The 9,317-nt window shown below is 55.6% G+C and overlaps 1 protein-coding gene across 6 annotated transcripts in view; it reads left to right on the top strand.

Moving 5' to 3' along the window:
- Positions 1-229: 229 nt before the first annotated feature.
- ZNF335 (zinc finger protein 335) overlaps positions 230-9,317 on the top strand; it is a 21,172-nt gene continuing 12,084 nt past the window's right edge. The window contains exons 1-13 of one of the 6 annotated variants that reach the window (XM_015237767.3): positions 230-357; positions 1,027-1,277; positions 2,584-2,824; positions 3,629-3,706; positions 3,963-4,268; positions 4,359-4,490; positions 5,316-5,462; positions 6,631-6,883; positions 6,963-7,140; positions 7,854-7,966; positions 8,853-8,871; positions 9,015-9,131; positions 9,222-9,298. In XM_015237767.3, coding sequence (XP_015093253.1) covers positions 1,077-1,277; positions 2,584-2,824; positions 3,629-3,706; positions 3,963-4,268; positions 4,359-4,490; positions 5,316-5,462; positions 6,631-6,883; positions 6,963-7,140; positions 7,854-7,966; positions 8,853-8,871; positions 9,015-9,131; positions 9,222-9,298 — 1,862 coding nt within the window. In that variant the 5' untranslated portion in view covers positions 230-357; positions 1,027-1,076. Of the gene's footprint in view, positions 358-620; positions 1,278-2,125; positions 2,224-2,583; positions 2,825-3,628; positions 3,707-3,962; positions 4,269-4,358; positions 4,491-5,315; positions 5,463-6,630; positions 6,884-6,962; positions 7,141-7,853; positions 7,967-8,852; positions 8,872-9,014; positions 9,132-9,221; positions 9,299-9,317 lie in introns of those variants that run through there. The other 5 variants (XM_072944310.1, XM_072944312.1, XR_012061771.1 and 2 more) reach the window with 5 other exon arrangements.

Genomic DNA, 9,317 nt, shown 5'->3' with positions numbered 1-9,317 from the left:
AGGAAGTGGGACCAGCCTTAGCCGCGCCCAACCCTGCGGCCCAGGGAAGGGACCCAGCAGTGACGTCACATAATCATCCTATGTATGCCTCCGCCGTGAAAGTAGTCCCCAACCCCTAGTGGACTCAGTCTCTCACACTAGGCGACATACAAAATTCTAGATTCTCTTCGGACTCGATTATGGTTGTGAGGCCTTGGGGCCACCTTCCGGTACACTGGAAGCCTATCTTTCTCCGGATCGTCGTAGGAAGTAGTTCCGGCCTACGGTAGGCCGATGGGTCCCTCCGCAGCAAGGGAAAAAGGATGGCGACCTCATCGATGCCGGAGTCGGAGAGGAACGCGGTTACGAAAGCGTCAGGTGAGCGTCAGGTGGACTCAGGTCGCCCCACCGCACCCTGCCGTGAAGTGGGGCAACACTGCGGGGATATCCGGCGGCGAGGTCCGGGCCGGCGGGGCTGCCCGAACAGGGCCCCGGGGTCCCAGGCCCTTTAGTCGCTCTCGCACTTGCCTGAGCGGAAACCGGCGCCGCCACAAGATGGCGTCGGGCCTGGAGCGCAGGCAGCGCCGGGGACAGCCCCGAGTCTCCAGGCCCCGGGACCGTAGCTGTCAGCCCCCTCCGCACGGGAACCAGAGGAGGGGGGAGCAAGCCGCTGACCCAGGGGGCCTGCGGGCTGTACCACCGACCCTGCACCCAGGGGGACTCGGGGGACCGAAGGGCTGAACCACTGAGTCCGACGGGGCCCTTACAGCGAACCACTCTGCGGGAGTCATGGAGGAGAGGAGGAAAGGGTCAAGATTACCCGCCATTGACCACCCTCCCGGGGATGGGGGAAGGGCCCGAGACTGGGAGGCAAGGCTTCTCGGTCATGTTTTCCCGAAGCTCCCTTCGCTCTGCAAGAGCGAAGCCCCGCCCTGTCGACAACTCAGTCTTTGCATCCGCGAAATGGGCACACGGGTGCAGCTGGGTGGGCCGGCGGGGCTGGAGAGGAGGCCCACCTGTTCCAGACCCCATCGCCTTCTCTCGCAGAGTGAAGGCTCCGGACCCTGCGCCCCCCTGTCGGGCGGCCCTCGGAGCGGATGGAGGAGAACGAGGTGGAGAGCAGTAGCGACGCGGCCCCTAGGCCTGGCCGGCCCGAGGAGCCCTCTGAGAGCGGCTTGGGTGTGGGCACCTCTGAAGCCGTGTCGGCCGACAGCAGCGACGCCGCGGCCGCCCCGGCGCCGGCGGAGGCCGACGACACTGGTGTGGGGCAGAGCTCGGATCGCGGCAGCAGCTCTCTGGTATGGACCGTGCTGGCTGGCGTGGGTGGAAGCAGGGACCGCAGGCAGCAGAGCCTGGCAGCCAAGGGGAAGCAGTCTGCAAGGCTTGCTTATAACTAATATTTGTTTATGGTGTACTGTGAGCCAGGCATCATGCCAAGCCCCTAGCATGGATTTTCTCATTTAAGCCTCATACCTTGTAAGACACATAACCGTTCTTTTCAACATGTTACAGAGAAGGAAACTGAGGCACAGAGCCAGGATTCAGATCTACTGTGCTACTCATTGTCCTCACTCTTTGAGATGTAGGTTCAAGTCTTGGCTCTACCTCTGATTCACTGGGAGACTTAATTGAGCCTCAGTCTTGGGTCTGTAAAATGGAGCAGAAATATCAGTTGCTGAGGGTGCTCTGTTGTGAGCTCCTACCAGACATTTTCTTGGAAACTCTTTGTAAAATAGTCTCCTCCTGGCTCTGCTGCCTCTTAGCTCTGTGAGCTTGGACAAGCTACCCAATTTGTAGTCTTACTTTTCTCATCTGTAAAGTACCTGCTTCAATAGATTTTGGGGGGAAATTAAATGAACTGATACATGCAATTAAAACAGTGTTCAGCACATGGTAAGCACTCGTAAGTATTAGCCGTTACCATTGTCATTATCTGCAAGGCAGTGATCATTTTCAGTACATCACATTATAGGGGTGCCCAACAATAGCCCTCACTTTGGGGTCCATGGGTCTCATTAATTCAGCAGAGATGGACCTACCATGTGCCCAGCTTGTGCTGGACCCTGGGGATACAGCAGGATATGAGAAAGATGTGGTCCTGGCCCTTATGGAGGGTAGAGTCTGACCAGGCAGACTTATACTGCAGAGTGAACCATGATGAGATCGGGGGACACAGACGCCTGCAGCATTGAAGACGGAGAGGTCCTAACTTGGCATTAGGGGTCAGAGTCACCTTCCCAGAAGGTACCATCTAAATGGGCAATGAGAAAGCTGGGTAGGAGTTAGCCATGCTGTGGTGCTGGGGAGTATTTCAGGCAGAGGGGATTAGCTTATTCGAAAGCCCAATGAAAACAGGTCCACCTGGCTTTTGTGGAGGGTGTGGAGGGTGTGAGGCCTTTTACGTGACCAGAGCCAGGGATCCGGGGGCTTGTTCTTGGGAGGCTTCGTGACTACAGAGCTTCTCCCACTGGTCCTCAATGGGGTTGAGGGTGTGGGTGGCTCCATTCACATGTCCTTGGGCCAAGGGGCCCCAGGTGGGTGGCAGCCTGCCCTGCCCCGTCCCTAGCTCCTGAACTCCCTCTCTCCCTGTTTCCTGTCCCGCAGGAGGAGGTATCCGAGAGCAGCTCCAGCACAGACCCCTTGCCCCATGGCTACCTCCCTGATTCATCTTCTGTTTCCCATGGGCCAGGGGCAGGGGTGACAGGTGGCCCCCCAGCCCTGGTGCACTCCAGTGCGCTCCCAGACCCCAACATGCTGGTGTCCGACTGTACGGCTTCTTCCTCGGACCTGGGCTCAGCCATCGACAAGATCATCGAGTCCACCATCGGGCCCGACCTCATCCAGAGTGAGTCAGGCTGCCTGGAGCAAGAGTTGCCCACAGGGGTTTCCCTGCAGAACCAGCTGTACAGACTCAGGCAAATAACCTTACCACTCTGAGTTTGTAACATGGGAACAGTAACCTGGTATCTTGGTGGTAAATGATGTGAAGGTTTAATGAGACAGTGCAGTACAGAGCCTGACGTGAGAAGCACTCACTAAATATAGAAACAGTAATTCCTAACTTTGTACTGAGGTCTGTTCTAAATATTCTACATGCAGTAGCTCCTTAATCCTCTTGGTAACCCCAAAAAGTAGGTTTTATTATTATCCCCACAGTCTGGATGAGAAAGCTAAGCGAGGCACAGAGGACATAAAATAATATACCCGCTGTCATCAGCAAGCATTGGGCCATGAGCTCAGACAGTCTCACTGCAGAGCTGGTGCTCATGATTGACCACGCTACCTTCTGTTATTAAAGATGTGTGTAAGGGCTGTAGTACCTGGAAAAGCCCTGGGATGGTCTAGAAAACCAGTCCTAAGAAAATGGTGCAGGAGCAGGGCCTTGACCTTGGAGAAGTTTGGCGAGGAAAGAGGGGACCCTCCATGTTTAATGGTTAAAGGCAGGCAGCTGGGAACTGGCTCCTGGGCCAGCATGTCACTCACACCAGACCTCCTAACACCCTTGCCCTGGACTAGAGGTGGGCAGCGGGGCAGCTGAGGCTCAGAGGGGCAATGCAGCTGGCTCACAATCATGGGTAAGTCAGAATGAGTGTGGGCATTGACAACTGTCATTATCAGCTGGGCATCCCCTCCCCACATCTCTGCTTAGGCTGCATCACCGTGACCAGTGCTGAGGGTAGCGGGGCCGAGACCACACGGTACCTGATTCTGCAGGGACCAGACGATGGTAAGACCCCAGGCACCAGACCCAGGGAGCCATTTAGTGGGTCGGGGAGTAAGAGCCACAGGCTCTGCCACAGACTCAACGTGTCATCTTGGCAGGTAGGTTATCCACGGCTCTAGGCCTCAATTTCCCCACTGTTAGTCTGGTGGGGAATTGGGTTCTAGGATCCCTGGGCTTGCCTAGGAGGGGGTAGCTGTAGCTCATGGTCAACCTCCCCTTCCACTTCCTTCCCTCTGATTACCTTACTACCACCCCTCAGGTGCCCCCATGGCATCGCCAATGTCGAGTTCTGCCCTGGCCCACAGCCTGGCAGCCATTGAGGCTCTTGCCGATGGCCCCACGTCTACATCCACATGCCTGGAGCCACCTGAAGAGGCACAGGGTGGGCCTAGCTCCCCAGCACAGCCCCCCCTGGGTTCTGGCACTGAGGAGCCAGACCTACAGAGCCTGGAGGCCATGATGGAGGTGGTGGTAGTGCAGCAATTCAAGTGCAAGATGTGCCAGTACCGGAGCAGCACCAAAGCCACACTGTTGCGCCACATGCGGGAGCGGCATTTCCGCCCAGGTGTGTGAATAGCAGCCTGCTTGCCTGGCTGCGCACGTGGAGCTAGGGTGCCAAGGGTCAGATGTGGCAGGCTTGTCATCCTGTCCCCAGCAGCAGCAGCAGGTGGTAAAAAGGGACGTCTGCGGAAGTGGGGCACCTCGGCCAAGACGCAGGAGGAAGAGGGGCCAGAGGAGGAAGATGACGATGACATCGTAGATGCTGGTGCCATTGATGACCTGGAAGGTAGGCTACCGTGCCACCCCCACCCACATCTGCAAATACTGAGTTCCCTCTGGCCCCCATGGAGGGCTAGGAAGAGAACTGGCACAGACACAGCTAGAAGCACCTCCAGTATAAGACGAGTTGGGGCTTGGGGACCAGGACCTTTGTGTGCAGTTGTATAGACTGTGCACTGAAAAATAGCACCATATCTAAGGGTCACATTGATGTTTGCCCAACAAATAGAATGCAGACCTCATATGTACTATTTTTGGTAGCTGTATTAAAAAAGTGAAATTAAGTTTAATCATTTATTTTGTCTACCCATGATGTATAAAATATTTCAAAATGCAATCATTATAAAAAATTAATAGTGAGTTATTTTCGTCATACTAACTTTTGGAAATCCAATGTGCATTTTACACTTAATTATGTCTCATTTTAGACTAGGAACGTTTCAGGCGCACAATAGCCACATATGGCTAGTGGCCCCCGCATTGGGTAGCAAAGTTGCAGAGTTTGTAGACTTGAATGTTTATTACAAGTATTTTCTAACATTGGCTGTAAAATGTGTTGAGGAAAGGGTGCTTTCTAATTTGCGTAAAGGTGCCGTATGAGCTAGTGGTAGGCATTAGGAAAGGTGCAGAGAAAGGACTGCAGGGGCTTGGATAGGGACACTCACAGTCAGCCAGGGGAATATCAGGAGGGCTTCCTGGAGGAGGCATCACTGATGGGTTTGAAGGAAGGAGTAGGCAGGGTTGGGGAAGTGGGCCTCTTTCCAGGGGAGCTGGCAAGGGGTCAGGGCTGAAAGGTCAAAACTGATGCCCACCTTCTCTGCTGTCTCTACAGAGGACAGTGACTACAACCCGGCTGAGGACGAGCCCCGGGGCCGGCAGCTACGGCCCCAGCGCCCTACTCCCAGTACACCCAGACCCCGCAGGAGACCTGGCCGGCCCCGGAAGCTGCCTCGCCTGGAGACCTCGGACCTCCCGGATGGTAAGACTTCCACGTGGGTGGGCCTCAGGGATGGCCTCATCCCTGCTTGCTTCTTTGGAGCCTGGGAACTGTGTGTGCTGCGCAGAGCAGCATGTCTCAAACCCACCAGCGTGACCAGGCCTGCTCATCAAGGGGAAAGTTTTAAGAATTATTACTGAGGACAAGTCTGAGGCCTGAAGCTATGTCTGAGGAGCACAACGTAGAGCGTTAGGGCCAGGGACGCGGAAGACCTGCTGCGGGTGTGAGTGCCAGCTCTGCCGCCTAGCAGACGTGTGACCTGGGACGTGTCGCTTCGCTTCCTTTTTGTTTTTGTTTTTTTTTTAACTTTCTTTCTTAAATCTCCCACTCCCTTATGAATGGAGGTGATAGCACCTGCCTCTTCAGTTTGTTTCAAGGGTTAAATAGATACAAAAGACCCACAGTAGCTGTTTGGAGGTGGGAGGGGTGTTATGTTTTTGAGTCTCCTTTTTAAAATAACTTTTTTACTGAGATACATGTGTGGAAAAAAGCACATGTCTCCTAAGTGCCCGGCTCAGTGAGTGTTCACAAGGTGAATGCATCTTAGTAACCTGGTACTCCAGTCAAGAAACAGGATGTTACCAGCACTGCATGCTTCACTTTTTTAAGTTTTAAAACACATTGAATAGTGTTGATGTTTTTGTATAGGTAACACGTTGCGTTGTTCAGGCTGCAAAGGCTTCATGAGCGTGTATAGTGGGGTCTTCTTCCTCCCGTCGGCCCTTCTGCCACCCGGGCTCCCTCTAGAAAACCAGTGTTTAAGTGTTGCTCTTGCTCCCCAGATCTTAGAATGTTTCTGAGAGGTCACGAGAGCAGCAGTTACCGGCTCTGTTTGACAGATAAGGAAAATGAGGCTCAGGGAGGGGAGTGGCTTTGCCAAAAGACACACAGCAAGTTGGTGGCAGAACTCAGCCTGCATGCAGGTCTCCTGGCTGGGCAGTCCCTGCTCTCTCGCTGCTGCTCCACACTGTCCTGTTTAAGTCACGCTAATGGCACGTCAGAGGGCGGGTGTCCATGCTGCCCTCTAACCACGGGCTGTGTGTCAGTCCCGTGACCTGGCATGCCCATCAGTGGCCTGACAGTGTGGGGGGCATGTTTTGGCTGGCCTCTGGCACACCTGTCCATATCTGTTCTGGTGTGTCCATGGCAGGTGTGGAAGTAGAGCCTCTAGTGAGTTCCCAGAGTGGACAGAGCCCTCAAGAGCCACAAGACCCCGAGACCCCCAGCTCCTCGGGCCCCGGACGCCTGGTGGCCCTGGGCAAGGCTGCCAAGCCCCCAGTGGAACCCGGTGTGAGCCAGTCAGATGCGGAGAACACGGAGCTGTCCTGTCAGGATGAGCCTGACGCCCCACCCCGCCGCCGCGGTCGACCCTCCAGGCGCTTCCTGGGCAAGAAATACCGCAAGTATGTGGAGCAGAGATGGGGGGCCGCGGCGGCCAGGCCCCCCACCCAGCCAGACCTTTCCTCAACACCCTCCTGACAGGTACTATTACAAGTCGCCCAAGCCGCTCCTGAGGCCCTTCCTGTGCCGCATCTGCGGCTCCCGCTTCCTGTCCCACGAGGACCTGCGCTTCCACGTCAACTCCCACGAGGCCGGAGACCCCCAGCTCTTCAAGTGCCTGCAGTGCAGCTACCGCTCCCGCCGCTGGTCCTCACTCAAGGTGCACGGAGGGAGCCGGGAGGCAGGCACGGGCCAGGGCAGGAGGAGGAAGGGACACTGGGCAGGAGAAGGCCCTGAGAGGGAGTGGACCGGGCACCCTCCTGCCCCTTCGCAGGGCATGTCTGGGCCACGGTTCACTGGAGGATGTCAGAGGTGGGCACGCACTGCGTGGTGGTCTCACATCTTCAGAGATTTGCTTCTTCCTCGCCACACCTGGCAGGTGGCAGCAAAGCTGCTTTAGTCTAATTCAGCGTGTTAGAAAGTCTTCCAGCAGGTGGCAGTAACGTGTCTCAGGAGAGGGGCTCCTTTTCTAACTGGAGGTGCCAGGTGGGCCTGCAGTAGCCCGAGCCCATCTTTTATCCCGGGCCTGCTAGGCACTCCGATTTTATCCTCACACAGCCTGATGAGGTCATAAAGGTGTCGGACCCAGGAAACTGCAGCTTGGCTTGCACAAAGAGAGGCAGAGTTGGCTGTCATGGGCGGATGTTGAGATACCTTGAGCACGGATGGCCGGAGCCCCTGTGCTTTCTGCGTACCGTGCTTCCTCCCTCACACGGGGCCCTGGATGCGAAGTTGTTCTGTGGAACCCTGCCCTGGAGGAGGGGGGAGTCCCAGAGTGCAGTGGGGAAGGGGCAGCTCTCAGGCTGTGGGCACTGGGCAGGTGGGCAGGAAGGGAGGTTGCACCCCAGCGCCGTCCTTCTGCCTCTCTCGCAGGAGCACATGTTCAATCACGTGGGCAGCAAGCCGTACAAGTGTGACGAATGCAGCTACACCAGCGTCTACCGGAAGGACGTCATCCGGCACGCGGCGGTGCACAGCCGGGACCGGTCAGTGCGGGTGGGGCGGCAGAGGCCCAGGGTCACCATAGATTCCTGTTTACCGAGCCCCTGCTCTGAGTAAGCCGCATTCGCGGCACCTGACAAACATGGGGAAGGCAAGGCGATTCATCCCAGACCACAGCAGAGTAGAGCAGTAGCAGGGCCTTGTTTGGTCTCTTTCCTACTTCAAGCTTTGCAAAATGGGAGTCGTCGGGGTTAAGGGAAATCGTGTACCTAAAGGGGATCAGAGAATGATCTAAAGATCTTCCAGGCTCCAGGTCCATGCTATCTCACAGCCCTGATAGAGCAGACCTAGGACAAGAGGGTGAAAAACAAAAACCCTTAGGGGCCTAGTGATTACTCACTGAATTATAACTAGATCTGTAGCTTCAGGAAGGAGTGAGATGCACAGGGGTGCAGCGTGAGCAGAGGTTGGATACTGGGATCCATGAGGACAGTGACTTAATCTATTTGTGGGAAAGCCAGCTGTCCAAGATGTGTCTAGGTTTAGATAGATGGATGGATTAGATAGATAAGTAGATAATTAACTAATTAATTCTACATCCAAATAAGATTAGGGACACCAGGTCAAACACCTGGTTTGACAGTTCTCTTTCCTGCAGGACTTCTTAGAACCTTTAAAATGCAAATGTATTTTGTGACACAGAGAGAGAATGTACTCATGAGTAAACTTAGTTGACTGCAAAACCTGTTCATAGCACACCTCTTCACATTCCCCCTAGCAAACACCAGTTGGGGAAACGCTGTTCTAAGAGAAAGGGGCTTGGGTGGGGCCTGGGGACACTCAGGGCTGAGACTGGGTCTGGTTGATGGGAGAGGATCTGGGCTGGGCTTGGGGAAGCAATGGTCTGACTCCTCTGCCTTTCTCCCCCAGGAAAAAGAGACCAGATCCGGTGAGTCTGGGGCCCTGACTCGGGAAGAGAGCCTGCTTCAGGGCCACTTATGGGGGTGAGGGCAGGAGGTGAGGGCAGGAGGTGAGGTCTCACTCTCCCTCCTCCCTTCCTCTCTCCGTCTGGCTCCTCCTGTCCCTTCCCAGACCCCGAAGCTGAGCTCCTTCCCCTGCCCTGTGTGTGGCCGTGTCTACCCCATGCAGAAGAGACTCACACAGCACATGAAGACACACAGCACAGAGAAGCCCCACATGTGTGACAAGGTGGGTAGGGCCAAGGGCAGGGCTGGTGTGGGGTCGGGGTGAGGACCTGCCTGGGGGATCCCCCATCTAACTCACTCCACCCTCCTGCAGTGTGGGAAGTCCTTTAAGAAACGTTACACCTTCAAGATGCATCTGCTCACACACATCCAGGCTGTCGCCAACCGCAGGTACACTGACAAGGAGGCC

The sequence above is a fragment of the Vicugna pacos genome, chromosome 19 (assembly GCF_048564905.1).
Source record: "Vicugna pacos chromosome 19, VicPac4, whole genome shotgun sequence".
In the NCBI taxonomy this organism is placed as follows: Eukaryota; Metazoa; Chordata; class Mammalia; order Artiodactyla; family Camelidae; genus Vicugna; species Vicugna pacos.
This window is presented reverse-complemented; position numbering and strand designations above follow the sequence as displayed.